The 21,516-nt window shown below is 36.9% G+C and overlaps 1 protein-coding gene across 7 annotated transcripts in view; it reads left to right on the forward strand.

The window, feature by feature from the left end:
* The window catches only part of RABGAP1L (RAB GTPase activating protein 1 like), a 741,419-nt gene that overhangs the window by 206,478 nt on the left and 513,425 nt on the right, over positions 1-21,516 (forward strand). For all 7 annotated transcript variants that reach the window (XM_034667692.1, XM_034667693.1, XM_034667696.1 and 4 more), the window contains one exon: positions 7,215-7,365. In XM_034667692.1, the coding sequence (XP_034523583.1) occupies positions 7,215-7,365 (151 nt within the window). The remainder of the gene's footprint in view (positions 1-7,214; positions 7,366-21,516) is intronic.

The raw sequence follows: 21,516 nt of genomic DNA on the forward strand, positions 1-21,516 counted from the left end.
TTTTTTCCTATAGGATGATTTCATCCAACTGAAAAAAAATTATCTTCTGTCTCTTAGGAACTGTGTTAGACATTGCTGATTTAAAGATGAATAGGAGATAATTCCTACCTCCAAGGAGTTTGCCATCTTACAGAGGCATATAAACATTTAAACAGATAATTGTGATGTCATGGATATGGAAAAGTGAGAAAATAATATAGGATAAAGCCTCATGTGCCCACCATCCAACTTCAGTAGTTATCAACATAGTAAAGACAATCCTCAACAAATATTTTAAAGCTAAAATTGCTATGGTCCTTTTTGTTATTTAGGAAGAAACTTTTTTTTTTTAATTTAAAGATTTTATTTATTTATTTGGCAGAGAGAGACAGCCAGTGAGAGAGGGAACACAAGCAGGGGGAGTGGGAGAGGAAGAAGCAAGCTCCTGGCGGAGGAGCCTGATGTGGGGCTCGATCCCAGAACGCCGAGATCACGCCCTGAGCTGAAGTCAGACGCTTAACGACTGCGCCACCCAGGCACCCCTAGGAAGAAACTTTTAATAGAGAAACTAGTTGGGAGGTAATTGCATGGGTTGATGAGATCTTACCAAACTCACAGGGAGAGGAGTTTCCAAATGGGGAAAGACTTTGGAGGTAGAATTGACAGGGCTCGTTACATAACATGCCCTCCTTAATGTTCATCTCCCCTCCGGCAACCCTCAGTTTGTTTCCTATAGTTAAGTGTCTCTTATGGTTTATCTCCTTCTCTTATTTTATTTTCCCCTCCCTTCCCCTATGATCCTGAGTTTTGTTTCTTAAATTCCACATATGAGTGAAATCATAATAATTGTTTTTCTCTGATTGACTTATTTTGCTTAGCATAATACTGTCTATTTCCATCCACATTGTTGCAAATGGTAAGATTTCATTTTTTTGATGGCTGAGTAATATTCCATTGTATGTATATACCACATCATCTTTATCCATTCATCTACCGATGGACATCTGGGCTCTTTCCATAGTTTGGCTATTGTGGACATTGCTGCTATAAACATTGGGGTGCAGGTGCCCCTTTGGATCACTATGTGAGGAAGCTATTTTAAACAACTATAAAAGAACTGATTTTTTGACCTTTACAAAATGTGCTGCATCTTCTACAATTAAAATCTTTTTATTTTATTTGGCTCATTATTGCAGTTGTGTCATGATAATTCATATGCATAAAAAGGGTAAAATTTGTCTAATTGAGAGAAGTTTATATCTATTATACAAGGATTGATAAAAATTTTTAATGGCTATTGAAATGTCTTTTTTAAACATTAGTGTTCTTTACATTTAGAAGCTTTTGGTGAGTCTTAGCAATACTGGTTAGGTACTTACATGAAGTTATTTTTGTGATTTATTTAAGTAAAGCACCTGTTGTATAAAATACTGTAGTTTTGCTTTGGGGATATTTTTCTTTAAAGTGAGGAGACAGCCTGTGTTGTTGTTGTTGTTGTTGTTCTTCTTCTTCTTTTTTTAAAGATTTGTGTTATTTATTTGTCAGAGAGAGAGAGAGCACATGTGCACAAGCAGGGGGAGTGGCCAGCAGAGGGAGAAGCAGGCTCTCCACTGAGCAAGGAGCCCGATGAGGGACTCTATCCCGGGACTCTGGGATCATGACCTGAGCCAAAGGCAGTCGACAGACCGAGCCACCCAGGTGTCCCTTCAGCCTGTGTTCTTAATGAACTTTTAACTAAAATATAGTTGAAAGTATTTTGAACTTATTATAGAACCACTAGATGACTATATTGGAATAAAGTGAAACTTTAATGGATAAAAGCAGAATTCAGTTAATTAAATATACCACTGGAAAGATGTAAAGGGAAAAAATTTAATATGAATTTGAAATTATCAGAAAGAAATAAAGATAGTATGGAAGAGAAAGCTAAAAACAGAGTGTGTTAAAAGCTTAGTAGTGGAGGTCTGTTATATGAGCTTGGAGGTAAGGTGTCTTGAAGAAATAACTTCAGGGAAAAAGTGAGTGAGCTAGAATTGAGGAAGAGGGCCAGCGGCAGGGAGAGAGGAAGAGAGGAGATGTGTGATGTGAGGACTTGGAAAATCCAAACTGGAAAGTGGTAGCAAGATTTCTGTGACATGTTGAATGTATTCAAAATAGTAGTGCTCATGGCCTGAGTATTAAATTATTGAGAGAATTTAAGGAATTGGGCAGAATTATTTCTGGATAACTGCTTCTGATTTTGAAATTGTGTGGTAGCTGTTGAGATTTTTGAAAACTAGAAAAATGGAGTACTGACTCTGAAAACTTAGGTTAAAAGGTCACATTTTATAGCAGGAAGATTTCCTAACCAAAAATACTAAGTGAATGTCTGAAGTTAAAATTAGGTGTTGGTTTATTGAATAAAACCATCTTCAAACTATTCATCCTCTTTTATTAGAATATCAGAAAATTGATATATATTTGGTAGGCACTTTGATTGTGTTCTTCATAGCTGTACTAACCAAAGTGGGAAAGTGTTGTCTTAATCTGTGGTCTCAGCCTAACCAAGCATCAACAAACTGCTGGGAGAACAAAATAAAATATAAGCTCAGAGGGAACCTGAAGGGCTAGAATCACTAAGCATGAACATTTAGAGCTTTCTTCCTTTTCACATTAACATATAATGTTCCATTTTTTTCAGCTGAGAAAAAAATCCTGCTCGTCTTCACCCCCAAATCAAAATACGTGCTCTTGATCTTCAGACTGACCTTTAATCTGTCTTTTTTCTTGAAGGTTTTGTTGTTGTTGTTGTTGTTGTTGTTGTTAAGACTTCAAGTATTTATTTGAGAGAGAGAGCAAGAGAGAGAGCACAAGGGGGATGGGAGATGCAGAGGGAGAGGGAGAAGCAGGCTCCCCGCTGAGCAGGAAGCCCTATGTGGGGGCTCGATTCCAGGATCCTGAGATCATGACCTGAGCCAAAGGCAGACGCTTAACCAACTGAACCACCCAGGCCCCCCTCTTGAAGTTTTCTTAATGTAGCTTGTTTAATTTAAGTAAGATCTAGGTTTACATATTTAGATCTTCTCACTGTTGGGGGAAGGAGAAATCCCTGTCTTTTAGTTTCAGTTCTAGCTATTCTTTTTCCTGAGGGAACCTTTAAAATGGGTGAAGCCACAGTCCTCACATTCTCCTATTTCCCAGCCACCTACATCTACCTCCCTTCTGTCAAAATTGCCCTAATTCCATCAGTAACCACTCAATGTCATTCAGTGGCTTTTCTTCTCATCTCTTGATTTCTCTGCTGTTTTTGTTAGAAATGATACCTTCCCTTTGAAATTCTCTTTGGATAGTTTTGGAATAGAAAAAGTTCTTATATGCCTAGATAGTTTCAAGAAAGGATGTCTCTTTTGAAGGTAACTAGATGAATACATGGCAGCTTGATGAACTTATTAAAATCAGTGTGAATGTTTGCTTTTAAAAAAGCATTCTTTTTTTTTTTTTTTTTGCTTAGCCGTAGTAGTTGATCATATTAATTTAATTTTATAAATCTGTTCACTCATGTATCTAAAATATATTGGATGCCTTCTCTGTGCCAGGCACTGTTCTAAGTACTTGGGGTGCAAAAGCAAAGAAGACAGATTCTTGCCCTTCTGGAGTTTTTTATTTATGTATTAAAATCTACCTGATTGCTATACATTTAGTATATATCTGCTTAATGTGTGACTTTTTGAATAATTAGATGCCTCTTGTTTCCAGTGCATGGTGCAGCTCATGTAACAACTAGTTAGTTGCCTATTTCTAGGTCTCTTGATAGCTGCAGTTAGTGTTTTATTAAAGCAATGCCGTATGTAGTTACTGATAGGTAGTTTTATCAGAAATATTGAAGGCAATGATTATTTCCATAAATTGCTATTTCATTTGAGTCCTCCCTTGTCACAGATATATACTAGTAGTATTTGGCTTAATATCCCTTAGTGCCCCTTCAGTATTAGGGTGCTGTGTGCAGTATAATTACTATATGATTACCAGGATAATCAGTAAATTAAATCTGTTAAACATGTAGTGTTATGAATGACCTAGTTCTTTTTAAATGTCAGTCTATAAAGATAAATATAGCCTAGGTTTTTAAGAGAGGAGAAAAGATTTTTTTCCATAATGCCTGGCCAGACAGGTGGCTGAGGGTCAGCGAGAAGCTGAATGTCGATTGAGTGGAATCATATTGTGGTAAAATACTCAGTAGGGGTGTGTGTATGCATGTGTATGTATGCATGTATAGAAAAAAATATTCCAAATATAAAGTCTTATTTTAAATCATTATACAAAATTATATTTGCCGGCAGTATTGGAAATATATTGTGGTATGACGAGTGAATGTTAGGAAGCTGTGCTGCGAGGTCTAGGGTGAATAGAACAGGTGGCAGTGGAGATAGGGAGAAGTGCATGGAATTTGGAAAGGTCAGGAAAAATGCATTAGACTTGTTGATGGATTACTATAGGGCAGAGAGTAATGTCAACAATAACTCCTAGGTTTCTAATTTGGATAGATTGTGGTGACAGTCCCTGAGATGGGATACCCTGGAGAACAAGGTTTAGGAAGAAAATATGGATTGAGATTTGGACAAGTTGATTTTGAGGTGCCTTTGAGCCTGTGGAACTCCAAACACATGGGAATGAGTGAAAACACTAAAGAGATGAGAGAGCCATGAGAAGTAGACCACTGAGGAAAGTGTGGAGAGAGTACCCAAAACATTTGGGGAGTTCACAGAGGAGAAGCAACAACAGTGGGGTCTGTGAGGGGGAAGAGAGAGGGCTTTGTCATTGAAGCCAAAGGAAGCAAAGTGGTAAACAGTGAAAGGATTGAAAAATGTCCCTTGAACATCGTGGCATGGAGAGACGTCATGTATTACTTCAGTGGAAACTAAGGAGAGCTGCAGAAGCCATGTTGAGCTGAGTTGAGGAATGAGTGGGAGAGGAGGAAATAGAGGTAATGACTATTTAACAACTCTTTTGAGAAATTTGTTGTTGCAAGGTTGGAGACAGTTTGAAGCCAGAGGATTATGTGGGGTTGAGGAAAGTTTTCTTTTACATGGGAGGTGTGTATTGGAGTTTTAATAGCTGTGGATACACTGATGACTTACTGATCTATGCAGCATGTAGCATATGATATATTTAATTACATTGCTATTCCCCTTATATTGTGGGACTTAAAATTCAGAATATTTTGCATTTAATTTCAGAGGAAAATGAGCTTAGACCTTTGTACACTCTTGTTTTTAGTTAATTCAATTTTTTACCTTAAGAGTACAGAAACTCAGCTACCCTCAAACAACATATGTTTTTCCTATTCAAAAGTATAATCAGAACCAAATAAATTGTGAGAAAGATCATTTTGTGACTGATCCTGGCTCTCTTGTGGCATAATATTCTTTTGCTAATATTATATTCAATTGAATAGCAAAGAAGAGGCAGATGGAAGGGGTTACAGGTATTAGATAGTTTACTCAGGTGTGAGTCTTCTTGAGAATAATACTCTCAAGAAATTCTCTGGAGCATATTAGCTTTGTTTTTATGAATTAAAGTTATAGTTTCAGTCCATGAGAGAAATTTAAATAATTGAAATTAACTCTTTTGTGTATGATTATAAAATAATTTAAGATCATTGTGAATATTTCAAACAGCAGAGGAAAATAAAAGAAGTAATTTTCCTCTCAATTCTATTGCACATATGTTTTGGAGTGTATTCTTCTATTTTTTTTCCTATGCAAGTTGAAATCAGGTTTCAAAATATTATGTGTTAGAGAGGGAGCAAGAGAGGGAGGGAGAGAGAGAATGAATATGTATTTAAAATAATATATATAAAATTTGAGAGAGGGAGAGAGAGAATATATATTTAAAATTGTATCCTATAAAATGTTTTGAAACTTGCTTTTTTCACTTAGCAACATAACTGGTCCCTAATGTGCAATACTGTTTTAAATCATATAAGCTCTACCTCCTTTTATTTCATTTTGCTCCAAGCCAATCAGTATCGGCAGCTTAGGTTCTCTGACTCAGCAATATAAAAATTTTATTTGAAGAGGCTGAAAGAAAGCAGAATAGATACACACTTGATGGTTTATTAAAAATATTAACGGGATGAGTTTACTTGAGCTTTTGAGTTATGGAAGTTACAACAGTTTTTCCAAAATGGCCAGATTATGACTGAATGAGAAAAGAATGGAACATATTTTCAGAGGAAGGGCCTGCTGAAACTGAGGTCTGGGCTAGAGATAGCTCTATAAGCTAGAGAGGTTGGTGAGTAGATGGGAGGCCAATTTTAGGAAACAGACATATTGATTCTATGACTTTTAAGGCTAAAACTTGAAACCAGAGCCTGAATCTTAGATCAAACCAGAGCACATCATCAAGGTTTGGAGTCCAGATGGTCGCGGCAGGGTCAGCTCCAAGAGATCAAAACTGAGCAACAAATACAAGTAGAGATAAAATGTGAGCAAAGGGGCATAAAACATAGCTCCAGTTTAAGCTAGGCACCAGGAAAACGTTGAAGAATGGAATTTATATTCACAAGACAGGGAACTGCAAGTCATTTTCTTGTCCAGTTGGGTAGATTATTATAGTAACACACTTACTATGTCTTCATTGACTTCATGACAAAAAATATTTGCCTTTGTTTCGTTTCTAAGCACCCATGGCTGATAAGTATATGCTATTCCCCTAGCAAGGTGAAATTGTGTAGGTTGTATAGGTTTTGTAAGAAAGGTGTAGGTCCTTCATTTAGGGAGTAGTTTGGGTCAGGATGTAGGGGTATAGTCAAGACATGAGAGGCCTGTGATCCACTTTCAGCATCCTGTTCCCCCATTCCCTGCCATACCCACGCCATTTAGCCAGCTTGCCCTCTGTTCATGTCGAGGGATTCAGATGGTTCTTTTTATGCCTTGAAATGCTTCCCAGAAATATATAATTAACACATTCATTTTTATGAATAAGTTCATAGGATGATTTTAAAAAGTGAATGAGAGGAAGTAAAAACTTTTCTTGACGGTAGAATAACACGGTTCACCAGTGAAGAAGATGGGACTGGGGAACAATGTCCATGACATCACTGAGCTACCGATGGTATTTCATGCTTTCCTTCCCAGTTTTTCTCTCAACCCAGGCTTACATTTTTATGTAAATTCATTAACATACTTTTCATAACAACAGCAGTTCAGCAGTGGTGAAGGGAATATGAATGGTTTGTTTTCTTGTTTTCTTAGGCACAATAACCTTGGTGCACGACCGAAGGGGCTGTCCACTCTGGTGAAGAGTGGCGTCCCTGAAGCACTGAGGGCAGAGGTGTGGCAGTTATTAGCAGGCTGCCATGACAACCAGGCAATGCTGGATAGATACCGACTTCTTATCACAAAGGTAGGAAGCTTTTTTCATATTGTTCTCATTGGACGGCATATTAAATAAATACTGTTTTCATAGCTGCAATAAGTCATAAATGTTTTGAACTTCTTTAAAAACGATTTTGGTGTTGTGCAGTGAATGGTTCTGCCTCTCGTTCTGAGCACTTGTTGTGGATAGTGGTAAACAATGCCTTGGCTTTCATTTTTTCGTTGAAGTGGAAGATATTTATATTTCAAGTGTTTTCAATGAAGCTTTCTTACTGTATGAGATGTATATACAATTATATTTGCACATAGTATAATTATACTCTAGTGTGATTTTAAAGTCAAACTAACTTAAAATGAAATTAAAAGGCCTTCTGTTCTTATTGTAACCTTACACTTACATGATGTAGATAGTTGCCCAGATCCTTATTCTGTCAGGAGCCCCTGCTTCCAATGTAAATTCCTGTGCTTATGTTCAAAGAGCTGATTGCAGAGCATATGTAAAGGTAATCCTCAGTCCTAGAGTCTCCTCTTAGGTCTCACCTCCTAATTTCTTAATCTACTCTAAATCATGGATTAAAACATCTCTGTTCATAAATGAGATTTTTTGATAGCCAAGACTTTGTTCCTCAGGATTTATCAACTTTTCATATTCTTTAGCCCCTCTAATTCTTTCTTCCTTTCTTTCCCCCTGAGCCTCCCTCCCTCCCACAAATACTTTCTGAGTGCCTAAATTCACCCCCTGCTAAATTCAGATTTAAAAAAAAACTTTACCATTTTTTATGATTAGTGTTTTCTACAGTGGAATATGCAAGATGATCTGTTGATGTGTGTGTGGGGGAGGTGTCTAAAGTTCCATTTGTGTTTTTTAAATTGCAACACAAAGCATATTGAGCTATCCTAATATTTGCAGTGCCGTGGTACTGAGACCTCAGTAAGTCGTTGGGTCCAATGGCTACTTGTCCCATGTGATTTAGGAGTGACCCAAGGGAAGAAGGGGCTTGCTTGCACACCTTGGGAAGGAGTAACAGTGGTGCTCACACTCATGTATGCGCTTTCATGATATTAGAGTTTTCTTGCAATTTGCATGTGCTCAATTACATGGATTCAAAGGTTGTCTAGTTTTAACTTAACCCACACAGGGTATATGAGTGGTTTAAAGAGATTGCTATCGCAGGATATTATATATCAAGATACTAAAAATAACAAAAAACAGAAAAGAAAAATACTAATCTGTCCCTTCAAGTAAGAATTAATGTTGTTAAAGGATGACAAAGCAACTACTTCTAGTAATAAACTCATGTTGTAGAGAAGGACATTTGAAACATTTGGCAATTTAAACATCACTGTGTGATTTTGTCACACTGAAAGCTACATGTGTTATTATAAAACTCTTAACATCTTAAAAACCTGGAAGTTTTAAAAACTTTTACAAATAGTTATAGAAAATTTAGAACTGACTGTTAAAAATGAAACTGGTTTACTGATAAGAATTCATTTGAGGGGTGCCTGGCTGGCTCAGCCAGTAGAGTGTGTGACTCTTGATCTTGGGGTTGTGCGTTCAAGGCCCATGTTGGGTGTAGGGAGTCCTTTAAAAAAATAAAAAAATTTTTTAAGGAAAAAAATTTGTGTGAGAAAATGAGTAATTTCCTAACCAAATTTCAACAAAATAACTGACGGGTGCGACTGAAAAAAAATGATGCTCCTCTATTTGGGTCTCTGGATCTCTGTCAGTCTTTTTCAGACATGATAATGATTAAAACCATGAATCAGGAAAACTGATTTTGAAACAAGTTTCAAATTGTTGTTTTGTAAACTGCTAAACCAACATATTAAAAAGTCACTCATATTGTATGATTCTGTTTACATGAAATGTTCAGAATAGGCAAATGCATAGAGGCAGAAGGTAGGCTAATGGTTGCAGTGGCTGGAGGATGGAAGAATTGGGAGCAACTCTAACAGATACAGGGTTGCTTTTTGGGGTGATGGAAATGTTCTGGAATTTTATAGTGGTGATGGTTGTACAATATTGTGAATATACTAAAAACCACTGAATTGTATACCTTAAAATGGCAAATTTTATGTTATGTAAAGTTTAACTCAATAGAAAAATTGAACAAAATAAAACACTTTTAAATGACCCATGTTCAATACTGAATAATATTTTTGTGCAGCATAAGTTTTTTATTGGTTTTATCTTTTTTATATCCTATCTACATGTCTATGCTTTATAGGATCTGTATTATACAGTAGCACTTGTGCATAATAAAAATTATATAAAATAAATGTCCATGTATTGGAAGTTTATGCCCAGAAAAGTTTTTATTAATGGAGGTATCTAAGAAGAAATGTCCAGAGACCATAATTCTGGGTGTCAGATCACTTTTTTATATAAATAACAAATTGCATACTTTTAATGGCTGCTTATAGAATAGCAGCTACTGCCATATCCCTTTTTCTGTTAAGAGGCTTTTAAAATTAATACCTTTTGGGATATCAGATTTTGGGAGAAAAATAAAGAATAGTCTCCTACGATGTTATTTATGAACTCTCGACAATACAGTGTGTGTCATATACATGATAAAAGCTTTAGCATATATACCAAGCACCATGGTAATTTTGAATATACAGTTGTGGGAAGGAGTTTAAGATTAAGAGACAGAATGACAAAAAATGTTTTTGTTGAATAAAATTGAGACTCTCTTTCACTTGGTTCTGGCTGCGATTTACTTTTGCATGTGAAGACTGGAGGGAGGCAAGAGCCCTATTGTTTTCTTCCAGCAGTAGTAGACAGATCCCCGGGCCTTGCCAGTTGTGAGACTTTACATCTGCCTCCAGGCATTCCATTCTCAATCATCTGCCTTCGTTCTCTACTTCCTATTTCCTGCAGTTTCCTAACTTGAGGAGCAACAACAATCCGCTAATTCTCTGGACTGTAGTAGTGGTGGCAAACCCAAAAGCTAGCAGTGGTGTCCCCAGTCTTCTGGTCTTCTAGCTCTTCCAGTGGTGAAGGACCTAGGTTCTTCCATTAAATCTCTTTTGAGATACTTAGAGCAGATTTTCTTTCCCTGACTGAACTCTGTCTGATGTACTTGGCACATGCTTGTCACCTTGTCACCAAGTGGCTGTTCTGCATCTAGTGTTGTGTTCAGAAAAGAAGGAAGACAAAGCAGTCAGTCTGGACTTTAAGGGAACAGTCCTCCAGGCTGCCAAGTCTGCCCAGGACTTCTGACACCAGCTGTAAGTTTAGGGGTCCACAGAGCCACTCTTACTTTATACCTGCTTAGCTACAAATTTGGGGGTCCCCATAGATAGCCTCTAGGAGTATAGCAAAATGTTATACTGACAATTATAGGGTTTTTTTTTTTTAATAGCAAAACAATACAAACCAGAACCTGCCAAAGGAAGAGATACATAGAGCAGAATCTGGGACTGAGAGGATTTCAGATATGACACATCGTCCTCAGGAACACAATATCCTTCCTGCATCAGTGTGTAGTAGCACCCACTTAGAAAATCAATGCAGGGAGCTCAGCAAGCTTTGGACTCCAGAATTTTTATTGGGGTTTCATGACATTGGCACGATTGATTGAATCGTCACCAACCTGGTTGAACTCAATCTTTAGCTCTCTCTTCTCCCCTCCCCTGAAGTTGGGCTGATATCACCTGGCTCAATACCTGTAACCACACGGCTGGTTTTTCCTGGCTTGGCTAGCCTCCACGCTAAGTCCCTTTTTAACATAAACTGTCTAGAGACCCATCATGAGTTGCCTCGCCAGCATAAACTATCAGATATGGTTGGAGGAGCCCACCGTGAATGAAAAGAAGACACTGTATCATTTGGGAGATTCCAGGGATTTTGAGGTTATCTCCCATAAGCTTGTACTGAGGCTAGACCTCTCTTTGGCATATCTGAACCATGTCTGTTGCCCCCCCCCCCCTTTTAAGGATCCATTTATTTATTTTAGACAGAGAGAGCGAGAATGGAGGTAGGGGCAGAAGTGGGGGGAGAGGAAGAGGGGAAGAATCCCAAGCAGACTCTGCCCTGAATGTGGAGCCTGACATGGGACTTAGTGTCATGACCCATGAAATCATGACCCGTGAGATCACGACCTGAGCTGAAACCAAGAGTTGGATGCTCAACAGACTGAGGCACCCAGGTGCCCCTGTCTGTTGCCCTTTTAAAGAGTTTTCCCTTAAATCTTAAACAGCAACTTTTACTTAATCTTTTTGACCAGAATCCTGTTACATGGCTATTATCTCCCTGGGAATTTGGTTGTTTTTTTTTTTTTAATTTTAAGATGGGTACATTGCTTCTCTCCTCTATGCACTGAAATATGGGTTTATTAATAAGGATGAAAGGAGAAAATAGATATCGGGTAGATACCCACCTTTCTCTGCTACAGTTGCCTGTTAATACAGGCAATAGTTGAGATCTGTTGTGTAATAATTTGTTATAAAAATTAAGCTTAGTAATTTGTTTATTTTAGAATGACAAATGTTTAAAAATTACCACTAGAGATTGACTAACAATACAGAATTTAACATAGTATAATAAATATTTCCATGTCCAGTTTGTACATTTATGACTACATAAAATTTTTAATATTATTTCTATTGTTAACAGTACAATTTATCAAAAACAACATTTTCATACAAACAGTATAGAAATGTGTGGTTTTGATAATGTTCCTTTATTCAGGCTCTCAAGTTATAACATTTGTGAGAGGAAGTACAATCGTATATTTAGTTTCATTGTCTTCCTTCTAATAAAAGATAATAAAAGATGAATGTCAGTATCTTAAAAAACAGTTTTGTCCTTTTTCTATGTTTAAGGGTAGAAATTGGACAGCAAGTGCTTGTAGCCAAGAGTGTATGTATGTGCTTTGGTGAATACATGTAAGCTTACCAGCCACTCAGTAGAAAAAAACATGAACACCAAGAGGATTTTCAGTAAGAAGTGCCTCCAGTATTTGCTATTTGTTCGTCATGGTTCAGCAATTGGTAGTGTCTTCTTTTGGTCCAGTTAATTTTTCATGTCTTCTCAAGGGAATGGCAATATTTCAAGGTCAATTAATGAAGTGGTTCAGCTTGAACAAATAGTTGCTTTATAAAAACCTTACCAAAGACTTTAGATTATGTAAGGCAGGAATGTGACTATGTACAGAAAACTTACCTAAGATTTGGCTTCTGTGAAAAAGTAGTCTGTTGGGGCCCCTGGCTGGAGCATGTGACTCTTGATCACGGGGTTGTGAGTTTGAGCCCCATGTCGGGTATCGAGATTGCTTAAAATAAATTCATTAAGAAGAAAGAAGGAAAAAAACAAGAAAGAAAAAATAGTCTGTTTATCATTCAGTTCTATAGTAGTGGTGTGGTAGTCCGGAATTCGAAGCAACAAATCACATTCTGAAGCATTCTCTTCAGGTGTGATGGCTGTGATGGCATACAGCCATGAGGCTGAATCCAGCTATAATATAATATGCTTTGTGTAACCATCAGTACAGCAAAGAATAGTATATGTATGTGGTTCAAGCTTGTTCTTTCTGTTTGACCATAGACTTACTACTCTTTATTATTTACTCTCTGTTCTTCACACATTATAATGCATGAATTGCCCTCAGATATTTTTGACTTTGTGACTCCATTATGCTACCACATGAACCATTGCCTCAGAGGAGACGGCTGTTCCAGTGTGCTTTTAATTGGCTAATATCTATTTCACCACTTAGCATTATACTCTTTGACTTCATCCATGTCATTGCAAATGGCAAGATTTCATTTGTTTTTATGGCTGAATGTATATTCCACAACCTCCCCAACATCTTCTTTATCCATTTAGCTGTTGATGGACACTTGGGCTGCTGCCATTGTTCAGTTATTGTAAATGATGCTGCAGTAAACATGGGGGTACAGGTATCCCTTTAAATTAGTGTTTTTGTATTTTTTGAGTAAATACCCAGTAGTGTGATTCCTGGATCACAGGGTAGTTCTGTTGTTAACTTTCTGAGGAACCTCCATACTGTTTTCCACAGTGCCTGCACCAGTTTGCATTCCCACCTGCTAATAGTGCAAGAGGGTTCCTTTTTCTCCACATCCTTGCCAACATCTGTTGTTTCTTGTGTTGTTGATTTTAGCCTTTCTGACAGGTGTGAGATGATATCTCATTGTAGCTTTGATTTTCATTTCCCTGATGATTAGTGATGTTGAGCGTCTTTTCATGTGTCTATGGGCCATCTGTATGTCTTCTTTGGAGAAATGTCTGTTCATGTCTTCTACCCATTTTTAATTGGATTATTTATTTTTTTGGGTGTTAAGTTGTATAAGTTCTTTATATATTGTGGATACTATCCCTTTATCAGATATGTCATTTGCAAATATCTTCTTTCATTCCATAGATTGCCTTTTAGTTTTATTGATTCTTTTGCCTTGCAGAAACTTTTTATTTTGATATAGTCCCAATAGTTTATTTTTGTTTTTATTTTCCTTGCCTCAGGATACCTATCTAGAAAAATGTTGCTATGGCAGTGTCAGAGATAAAATTACTGCCTGTGTTCTCTTCAAAAATTTTTTATGGTTTCAGGTCTCACATCTAGGTTTTTAATCCATTTTGAGTTTACTTTTGTGTATTTTTGTTTATTTTGTGAAAGAAAGTTGTCCAGTTTCATTCTTTTGCATGTTGCTGTCCATTTTTCCCTACACCATTTGTTGATAAGACCATCTTTTTCCCATTGTGTATTTATTCCTCCTTTGTTGAAGATTAATTGACCATATACTTGTGGATATACTTCTGGGTTTTCTGTTCTATCCCTTTGATCTGTGTGTCTGTTTTTGTGACACTACCATACTGTTTTAATTACTACTGCTTTGTAATATAACTTGAAATCTGGAATTGTGATGCTTCCAGTTTTGTTTTTCTTTTTCAAGATTGCTTTGGCTATTCAAAGTCTGTTGTGGTTCCATACAAATTTTAGGATTGTTTGTTCTAGTTCTGTGAAAAATGCTGTTGGTATTTTGATAGGGATTGCAGTAAATGTGTGGATGGCTTTGGGTAGAGTAGACATTTTAACAATATTTGTTCTTCCAACCCATAAGCATGGAATGTCTTTCCATTTCTTTGTGTCGTCTTGAATTTCTTTGGTCAGCATTTTATAGTTTTCAGAGTATAGGTCTTTCACCTGCCATAGAGATATTCATTCTTTTTTTCTTCCCCCATACGATAAGTTTTATGTTGGGTTAGGTTGTGTGTAAACCTAGTAAAGTATGAAGCAGTATCTTTTCCCCCAGGAATCTTACCTAGTTGGGGACACCTATAACCAATGGGTTAATTTGAGCATCAGGTCTTGGTATACTAGCTTCCATTGTTTTTTCCAGAGAGTACGTAGTAATCACTGGGAATTACTGGCATAGTTTTGAAATGGCCAGTGGGGTGTGTGGATTGAATTACCCTGAATCTTGTAGCTCAAGGCTAGAGAATAATACTGAATAGAGAAGTGTGGGAGTACAGTGTAGAATAATCACACCCTCTGCTCTTGTTTTTATCATGTAATCTACAGAAAATAAACCTTTACTAATCTTTTTGACTGGTAGGAAATGTAATGGGACCAAAAATTTAAAAAGGATGAAAAGCTCTAGTCTAGATTCCTCAGAAGATGAACCAGGACAAAAGCCGCAGACTAACTGATAACTGTAATCTGATGCCAGAGACCAAGCAGGACCAGTCAGAAGAGCTGTTACATCTAAATCATGGAGAATTATGTTCACTCTACTGCTAGCATCAAAAGGAGCTTTCAGACCCAACTTGTCTTGGTAAAAGTGGTAGCTCCGCCTTAGGAAATGTTGGCGCTCACCCTGGAGGGAGACCTACCTTGGGTTCAGATTTCAAGCTCTGCTGCCTACTAGTTTGTGACCTTGGGCAAATTCCTTAATTATCCTCACTCTCAATTCCCTCATTTGTCTAATGGTCTTTATCTGTGTCTTATGGAATTGTTGGGAGGATTCAATTAGATAATCCTCATAAAGCACTCAGAGCACGCCCAATACATGGTAAGCACTCACTAATGCTGGGGATGAGGAAAATGGTCAAGCAGTATATGCTTAAATGAGTGGCACAGAAAACTAATATGGGAAAAATAGAGGTTACTATGGGTTCTTGAGATCTGTGCAGGTTTCGGTACATCCATCTGAGAAATGAAGAGAAGGAGAAAGAAGCAAAACAAGATGTGTTAACACTCTGTTATCTACTTGTACAACTAATTCATTCTTTAACTGATCAAACATTAAGATGTCTTTTGTGTTTGACACTATGCTAGAGTTTGACACTAGAGGTATAAAAAGAGTAACTCTTATACCTACCCTTGTAGGAGTTAACAGTCCAGTGGGGGAGGCAGTTAAGAAAGCAGAGAAATGGTGATACTATCGTAAGTGCTGGGACAGAATTATGAGCAAAGTGTTAAGGGAGCAGAGTGGAGCAGCCAGCTTTGCCTAGGAGCAACAAATAGGAGGATGTATTTAGGCTGAGGCAGTGGCAAGCGTAAAGACAGAGTTGTGAAAGGTCCCGCCATGGTCAGGTTGTGGGAAGTGCAGTATGACTCATGGGGGCGCTCTAGACTATAAACTCTCAGCAAGGATTGTGTCTGGATTTTGTTTACTGCTGTAATCTCAGCATTCAACACTAGGACCGCCCTCTCGCTAATGCTAGAAAACACTTGCTGAGGAAATTAATGGGGTGGGGGAGGTGGATATTATGGAGTAATGGGCATTATGTTTAGTGCTTTCTTATGTTTTTTCCATGTAAGTCTGACCACTTTGGTGATGCAGTTCCCATTTTTACCATTGAGGAAAAAGGAGGTGCAGAGAGATTAAAAGACACACAATTACTAAATGGCAGAATCAATTTTTGAACCCATAAAACAGAAAACTCTAAAAGAGAAACGAAAGGGATAGGACATTCCTGCATTTTGTCTTTTAAAGATCCTTCAGAAGGAAAAACTCTATATTTTTCTCATTGTTAACCATTAAGGATAATAAAAGGCTAAAGAAATAAAAGCAGTACTATCCTTTTTCTCTGCTTTATACTATTCATCGTATGGAAATGAAGTTTATAAACTAGGTATTATTCTGTTTATATCAGGAAACATGTAAAACCTTACAAGTGGTAGAAAAGATCTAAATAGTACTTTATAGTATCAGTAATAGAAAAGTTCTAAAACACTGAACTTCAAGCCATCCCTTTTAAGATGGGTCTTTACACAGTCTATCCTTTAAAAAAAATATTTATTTATTTATTTATTTATTTATTTATTTATTTATTTATTTGAGAGAGCTAGCAGGAATGAGGGTAGGGTCAGAGAGAGAAGGAATGGGAGAAGCAGACTCCCTGCTGAGCGTGGAGCCCAGCTCAGAGCTCAGTCCCAGAACCCTGAGATCATGACCTGAGCCAAAGTCAGACACTCAACCTACTGAGCCACCCAGATGCCCCTACACAGCCTGTCCTAAAGTGGCCTGAGGCTTCAGCCATTGTCTGCTGCTGCATGATTTCTACCAAAGGCTGAGGGCATCAGCACTGTTTTTGGATCAGTGGTAGACTGGTACCACATATTCCTGAAGTCATTGTTTATGACTGATATTTCTTGTTATTCCTATGAAATTAGCATTCTTCATAATTTTGAGGTGACCTGAAAAGACAATAGAGGATTGTGACCCTATTTTCCCTGTAGGATCAAGCAGACAGAATTTAGAACTTCTGAACTGAGGACTAAATCTTAATATCTGGCTTAAGGAGCCACTGAGTAATGATTACATTTTCACGTATTTAACAAACATATGACGTGGGGGAGGTTGCGTGCATTTAGGGCAACTTGAATTTTATGTTGTTTTACAGAAATGTATGTGTAATTTTTTAAAAAGATTTTATTTATTTTAGAGAGAGAGAGAACAAGTATGATTTGGGGGGAGGAACAGATAGGGAGAGGGAGAGAGAGTCTTTTATTTTTTAATTTTTTAATTTTTTATTTTTTAAATAATTTTTATTTTGTTATATTAGTCACCATACAGTACATCCCCAGTTTTTGATGCAATGTTCCATGATTCATTATTTGCATATAACACCCAGTGCACTGCAATATGTGCCCTCCTTAATACCCATCACTGGCCTATCCCAATCCCCCACCCCCCTCCCCTCTAAAGCCCTCAGTTTGTTTCCCAGAGTCCACAGTCTCTCATGGAAGATCGGTAGGAGAAGGAAGGGAAGAATGAAGGGGGGTTAAACAGAAGGGGGAATGAACCATGAGGGAGAGAGAATCTTAAGCATACTCCATGCTGAGCATGGAGCCCAACGCAGGGCTCGATCTCACGACACTGAAATCATGACTTGAGCCAAAACCAAGAGTCAGATGCTTAACCCACTGAGCCACCCAGGTGCCCTGTATGTGTAATTTCAGTACTTACATGACATGTATGGTATAGTTTATCCGTGAAGTCTGCTGATTATTATTTGCATAACATGGCAAATATTGGATCATGGTCTGTGTCCTTTTTAGAAGTGATGTAATTTGTAACATTCATACTTTACACTTTGTTAAAATCAAAACAAGGTTTTAATTGATGAGCTTTCAGAAATAACACCATCACAAGCCATTTACCCCTGCCACTTGAATTCATTTTTTTTTCCTGAATGAATCTTCTCTTCAAAAAATGTGTATGTGTATGTGTACACATGCACACAACACAATTTCTTTTTAAAGGATTTAAGTTCCAGTGCTAGGTTGATCTAGATTTGAGTCTCACCCCTCCCACGTATTAATTTCTGATCTTAAAAAGTTAGCCTAACTTTCTAAGCTTCAGTTTCATCATTTATAAAGCTAGGATAATAGTAATCCCTGCTGGGATTGTTTTGGGAATTAAATAAGATGATGAAGTACTTGACACATAATATTTAAGATTAGCTTCTACTGTTCTTACCAATATGATGTTACATTATGAATGTGATAACAGTGTAGTGGGTATTGGTGTTGGTCTGTATTTCTACTTTAATATGTATGTTAGACTGCTTCCAGTTACATAATGTTCAGAAGAGCACATGATGTGAATAATAGCTGTGATGGAATTGAGAAGGAATCTTTTTTGAAGTATGATGTGTCCTACTTGTCTTTTTTTGTTTTATTCTTTTTTTCTGGTTGGTGAATATCATGGAATATTTGAATCCTAAAACTTGACTTTGCAGTGATTGTATGATTTATTATTTTAGTGATTATGCACATTCAAGTATATCATAAAGTCAAATGATGTTCTCTAAAAGCCACTCTAATGACTATCTGATATAATCAAGATTGCAAGGCAGGTATTAGTCTCATTCACTTATTAATTCATTTATTCATTCAGTAACTCTTTATTGAGCAGCTTTTATGGGTCAGGCTTTCTATGGTTTCTAGGGCTATGTAGATGAAAAGAGTTCTCATACCCTTGATGAGTGTAGCCTAGGGGAAGCCAAGTCTGTGCACAGATAGATTGAGTATATTATAATACAGATTATATAGGTATCTTAATAAAATCTTAATCAAATGTGTGGAATACAAAAGAGTTAGTCTCAGCTGTGCTTGGGTGAGCCAGGGAAGAGTTCACAAGGAAGAGGATGTCTGAGGTGGCAATTAAAAATCTGAGCAGGGGGGCGCCTGGGTATCGCAGTCGTTAAGCGTCTGCTTTCGGCTCAGGGCGTGATCCCGGCATTGTAGGATCGAGTCCCACATCGGGCTCCTCCGCTGGGAGCCTGCTTCTTTCTCTCCCACTCCCCTGCTATGTTCCCTCTCGCTGGCTATCTCTCTGTCAAATAAATAAATAAAATCTTAAAAAAAAAAAATCTGAGCAGGTTAGGAGAAGGGAGTGGAGTACAGAGTTAGCTTATGTAATGATTCAGCTGCCATTTAGTGACTTAGCTTGGATTGTTCAAGGAGCCTTCACAAGTCAAATCAGTGTGCTCTTTCCTTTCCTCACTCCCCACCCCTGTTGACCATCTGCTGTTCATGGGTCAATGCTTGTCCCTTGTTAAATGGGAAGAATGTAATAAAGTTTATTCTTGTTAGAAGAAATATGTGAAGTGAAGACTTCAGAAAATATGTTATATCAAAATGATATCACAAGAATATTTGGTTACCTAGGGTTGATGTAATAAAATTTTAACAAGTAATATTATGGATATTTGAGTACTTATTGTATGCCAGGTGCTATGCTAGGATGGTAATGCATGTTAATTTTTAGAATCAGTGAACTGAAAAATACTATCTTGGCTAAATATAAAACAGTATAAGCTTGCAAAGTACAAGTCTAGCTTTATAAACTACAGAGAGTGTGTGCTCAAACTTCTGTCAGAGAGACAAAAGGGCAGTAGTTGCAAATATTACTTTGGTAGTTGCTGCCAAAAATTTCTTTTGGAATATAAATAAAAAACAACCGTGAGACTGGCCTGTTTTAAGATTCTTCAAGTTCTCTACTTTCTTGAGCATTATATGGACAGGTAAGGGCTTCACTATGTTTATTCTTGTCAGGTTATTGGTACTGCTCAGAGGAAAGCCTGTCTTCTCTCTATTCTCCAGTGTATTATTGTAGCAGATGGCTTTTAATAAAACATGTAGGTAAAGAAAATTTTTTACTTTATTTTGGTGGAACATACTATAATTATGATTACTGGACATTCTTAAGAGGAGATGTTTAAATTGGTATTTTTCTTATGATTGAATAACATTTAGAGAATATTTCATCGAAAAGTCAAGTAATGGTATCAATTAGAGATTTCTTTTATTTGATAAGGTTTCATAACTAAATTAAACTCTGTACATCATTTAGCCAGGGAGTTGTTTGCTTTTTCTTTATGTGGTTTAGTTTTTAAAAATTCAGTGCTGTATGTTAGTTAGATAATGCTCAACACTAGATTTCATCGAGAGGCAGGGCACCGTGTAATTACACGGCTGCTCTGTTCTCTGTCATCACCTTGTCTAGTTGTGGGAAATGAGCTTCTTGATAGAATGGGGTTATTCCAGCTGGGTCTGTATCATTGGTATGTATAAAACCACAGGCTCTTGTACTGAATGGTACATTACTGATAGAGCCATAAAGTTTACGAAAATTTCTCCAGAAAATTTATAAATTTTTAAAACGTACTAACCCCCAAAATAAGGTAGGCAAACAAAATAAAGAGTATTCACTGTATTGTAATCTAAATGCCTTGAACAGGTAGATACCAGAAGGTCTTTATTGAAGGAAATCAAGAATTATTGAGAAAAATTCTTTAAGAAAATGCACATCATTTTCTCTCTTCTTGTATAATAAGGGCAGTGGCTTCTTACTACATAATTAAAACTTGCTTATTTACCTTTTCACAGGATCATTTTTATCAAATTTTCTTTCATCCTCTGAGGTCTTTCATTTTCTGTGGTATTTATATTGACGCTTGCATGTATCAAAACTACAATTATATGTGAATCTGAGGTGCGCTAAAAGTCTTTCCCCCAGCATTGACATTTTTCTGTAAAAATTTTTAAATATATTTGTACTTTCATGTACTTAAGTGACAATGTTCTGTTTCTAGTAACAGATAATGTTTTTGTTATCCTTTAAACATAGTAAATAGTTTCCAGGTAAATTACGGAACAGGAGATTTTCTAATGTTACCTTTATTGTCACGTCATGGAGTTTAGCGAAGTAGTACACTGTTCTGAGGGAAGTCGTTTGGGTTATTAAGCATAGATCATTCAGTGGTATAAAAGTTGTATTATTACAGCTTTAGAATTAAGGATAAGAGGAAAACTGATATTTTTCCTCAATCATGCAAATTTTCAAGAGTCTGGGATTATAGTATGACTCCTAGATCCCATTTCATGATAACTGTTTTTTCATAACTTTGTTAATCTTATCTGAACATGTTTCTAGAGTTTATTTGTATTTTATTGGGTAATGTGATACGAGTTTTTCCCAGGGTTTTTTACATTGACTTACTTTTTCATTCGAATTTATGTTTACATCTGTTTACCATTATTAAGTATCACGGTTAAAAAAAAAAAGTGTGAGACAACAGATATGAGACAGGTAGCAAAAGTCCCACCCCCCCAGTCGTATTGTTGTCATATTTTTGTAACAGTTAACAGTTTCTTTTTGTAGGTTCTTGTTTGATTACTTCATGAATCTTTCTCAG

Source organism: Ailuropoda melanoleuca, chromosome 8 (assembly GCF_002007445.2).
Source record: "Ailuropoda melanoleuca isolate Jingjing chromosome 8, ASM200744v2, whole genome shotgun sequence".
In the NCBI taxonomy this organism is placed as follows: domain Eukaryota; kingdom Metazoa; phylum Chordata; class Mammalia; order Carnivora; family Ursidae; genus Ailuropoda; species Ailuropoda melanoleuca.